Genomic DNA, 3,934 nt, shown 5'->3' on the forward strand with positions numbered 1-3,934 from the left:
GATGATATGGGGTGGCAACCTTGTGACGAACCCCATATTTTTCTAACAACTTTGCGAAGGCTCGGTTGCAGGAGTGAGTGCCTCTATCACTGATTATTGCCCTTGGAGTGCCAAACCGGGTGGATATATTCTTTCTAAAAAAATCAATAACTCCCTTTGCATCATTTGTAGGGAGTGCCACTGCTTCCACCCATTTTTACACATAGTCCACAGCTATAAGTATGTACTTGTTGCCATATGAGCTCACAAAAGCCCCATGAAATTGATTCCCCATACATCAAACACTTCTACCTCCTGAATTGGGTTCATGGGCATCTCATGTCGGTGAGCAATATTTTCGGTCTGTTGGCATTCATCACAACCCTTCACCCAGAGGTGTGCATCTTTGAACAATGTCGTCTAGTAGAAGCCTGACTCCGACACTTTCGCGGTTGTCCTTACTCCCTCGAAATGGCACCATATGGGGATGCATGACAAGCCTGCAAAATAAAATATTGATCTGTCTCCGGGATATATCTCCGGATCATGTTATCAACACAAATCCTGAACAAATAAGACTCATCACAGTAATACGCGCGACAGTTACGAAAGAACATTTTTTTTAACAGAGGAAAGGTCATAGGGGACACAATAGCACTCACCAGGTAGTTTGCAATGTCTGCATACCATGGCGCCACCTCAAGGCTCGTGGCCAAAATTTGTTCATTCGGGAAAGTTTCCACATTCTCTTCTACCTCAACCTTCTTCTCTGCTCCTTCCATCCTAGACAAGTGATCAGCCACTTGGTTCTTGTTCCCTTTCGATCACAGATTTCCAAGTCAAATTCTTGCAGTAGTAGCACCCATCGAATCAGGCACGACTTTGACTCCTTTTTCTCAATTAGGTACCTGAGAGCAGCATGGTCAGTATAAACAATTACATTCGAGCCTATCAAGTATGACCTGAATTTCTTAAATGCAAAAATCACTGCTAGCATCTTCTTCTCGGTCACTATGTAATTTAGTTGGGCACCACTCAAGGTTCTACTTGAATAGTAGATTGGATGCATGACTTTATCTTTACGCTGCCCAAAAACTGCTCCCACAGCATAGTCGCTTGCATCACACATCAGCTCAAAAGGTTGCTCCCAATCAGGTGCCACTATAATCGGTGCAATCACCAGCCTCTTCTTCAATTCCTCAAAAGCTACCCTACGGTCATCAGAAAATACAAATGGGTGATCTTTTTAAGCAATTTACACAAAGGGTTAGCAATTTTAGAAAAATCTTTTATAAATCGCCTGTAGAAGCCGGCATGACCAAGGAAACTTCTTATCTCCTTGACAGAAGTGGGTGGAGGCAACTTCTCAATTACATCAACCTTAGCATGGTCCACCTCAATGCCCTTACTTGACACTAGGTAGCCCAAGACTATACCTTCATGTACCATGAAATGGCACTTTTCCCAGTTTAGCACCAGATTAGTCTCCATACACCTCTTCAATACTTTTTTCAAGTTCATAAGGCAATCATCGAATGAGTTCCCCACCACTGAGAAGTCATCCATAAAAACCTCCATTATTTCCTCTACCATATCTATGAAGATGGCTATTATGCACCTTTGGAATCTGGCGGGTGCGTTGCATAGGCCAAACGGCAATCTCCGAAAGGCATAGATGTCATACGGACATGTGAACGACGTTTTCTCTCTATCCTCCGGGGCAATAGAGATCTGGTTATACCCCGAGTATCCATACAGGAAGCAAAAGTGGTACCTCCCTGCCAATCTATCTAACATCTTATCAATGAATGGCATCAGAAAGTGGTCTTTTTGGGTGGCCTTATTCAATCATCTGTAATCGATGCAGATACGCCATCCTGTGACTGTTCTTGTTGAGATCAACTCGTTGTTCTCATTATGCACTACATTCATTCCACCCTTATTTGGCACACACTGAACTGGGCTGACCTAGTTGCCATCAGATATGGGGAAGATGATTCCCGCATCTAACCACTTGATCACTTCTTTCTTCACCACTTCTTTCATGTTGGGGTTTAGCATTTTTTGATGTTCTCTGGAAGGTTTGTGCCCATTTTCCAGTAGAATTTTATGCATACAAAACGTTGGGCTGATACCCTTTATGTCTGTAATAGTCCACCCAATTACAGTCTTGCACTCCTTCAGAACCTGCAAAAGTTGTTCTACCTGTACATCTAACAAACCAGATGAGATAATAACAGGTAATGTCGAGCTAGGTCCCAAGAAAGCATACCTGAGGTGCGACGGTAACGGTTTTAGCTCCAACTGTGGTGGCTCTTCAATTGATGGCTTAGCTGGAGGGGTCTTTATTTCTTCTAAGTGTAAAGGCTCGAATTCGAGCTCTCTTTTCCAGTACCCTTGGCCTTCAAGGGACAAAACTCACTCCGCTAAGTCCTCACCATATACCGCTTCTAAGTTCATCAGGCAGGCTGCTAAGGGGTCTTTTGCATTCAGTTCCTCATCTTCCTCTTCTAGAATCATATCCACAACTTCAATCAGAGAGAAATTAGCAAACTCACTGGGTTGCCGCATAGACTTCTGCACATTTAATGTTATTTCTTCATCGTTCAGTCTCATCTTTAGCTCCCTAGTTTCAGAATCGATCAAAGCTCTCATTGTGGGCCAAGAATGGCCTTCCTAAAATTATGGGGATCTCTTCATCAACCTGGCAGTCTAGAATAACAAAATCTGTCGGAAACACAAACTTTCCAACCTGTACAAGTACATCATCAAGTATACCTAATGGACTCTTCACCGTTCGGTCGGCTAGCTATAGTAACATGGATGTGGGTCTTGCCCTTCCAATGTCTATCCTTTTATAGATAGACAAGGGCATCAGGTTTATGCTCGCCCCCAAATAACACAATGCTTTGGCAAAAGCATAGCTGCCTGTGGTGCACAGAATTGTGAAAATCCCAGGGTCGGATAGCTTCTCAGCTATAGGTCTTGTCACGATAGCACTGCAAGTCTGAGTCAGTGTCATAGTCACCAAGTCTTGAAAGTCGAACTTGCGACACATCAAGTCCTTCATCATTTTTGCATAACCAGGCATCTCCCTTAAGGCATCAATTAGTGGAATGTTCATCTGAATCTTCTTCAACATCTCCATGAATTTCTTATACTGCTCATCCTTTTGATATTTGCCCAGCCTCTACGGGAAGGGTACTGGTGGTCGTTTCTTTCCTTTGACTTGAGTTAGATCATACTCAAGCACTTTTTCTAATGCCTTCTCTTGCACTTTCTCAGCCTCCTTTGCAACCTCTTTCTCTTTGCTTAGTGCGTCCTGAGCTGGATGCACTCTTACTTTTGTTAGCTCAGTTGACTCATCTACCTCAATTGGTACTGGTACAAGTATCTCAGTTGGTCGGCTCTCGCGAGCGATTTCTTGCTCTAGATCAAGATCTCTACCATTTCTCAGACGCACAGCCATAAGCTGCTTCGGACCCTGCTCTTTCGGGTTAACATGTATGTCCGCAGGTAATGTCCCTTGAGGATAATTGTTAAGGACCATGGATATTTGCCATAGTTGAATCTCAATGCCCTTGATAGCTGAGTCGTGCGATACTACCTTTTCTTGTATCTGGTGGACCATTTCTTCCATTTTCCCCCTGGACCCAATGAATTGTTGTAGAATTCCTTTAATTTCAAACAACCCATCATCTTGTCACACTATTTGTTGCTATTGAGGTTATTGATAAGCTTGTTGCCGATTCTACTGATTTTACCCTTGTTGCCTTTGATAAGGCACAATCTTTTTGGTTAGGATACTCAATTGCATCATCATAGTAGCCATATTCTCATCCATGGAGTTGTTTGGGTCTAGAGCTACTGAGTGAACTACATGAGTGATTTTAAAGTCTATTGTCATCCATCCTGAGTTTTGAGCCATTTTATCAAGTAAGACCTTATATTCTCT

The 3,934-nt window shown here is 42.9% G+C and overlaps 1 protein-coding gene across 1 annotated transcript; it reads right to left on the reverse strand.

The window, feature by feature from the left end:
• Positions 1 to 2,611: 2,611 nt before the first annotated feature.
• On the reverse strand, positions 2,612 to 3,127 carry LOC142168918 (uncharacterized). Its single transcript, XM_075230093.1, has 2 exons — positions 2,816 to 3,127; positions 2,612 to 2,731 (listed from the first exon to the last, which is right to left on the reverse strand). The coding sequence occupies exons 1-2, from the start codon at positions 3,125 to 3,127 to the stop codon at positions 2,612 to 2,614; spliced, it is 432 nt and encodes a 143-aa protein (XP_075086194.1).
• Positions 3,128 to 3,934: the final 807 nt, after the last annotated feature.

This window comes from Nicotiana tabacum, chromosome 14 (assembly GCF_000715075.1).
Source record: "Nicotiana tabacum cultivar K326 chromosome 14, ASM71507v2, whole genome shotgun sequence".
Taxonomy (NCBI): Eukaryota; Viridiplantae; Streptophyta; class Magnoliopsida; order Solanales; family Solanaceae; genus Nicotiana; species Nicotiana tabacum.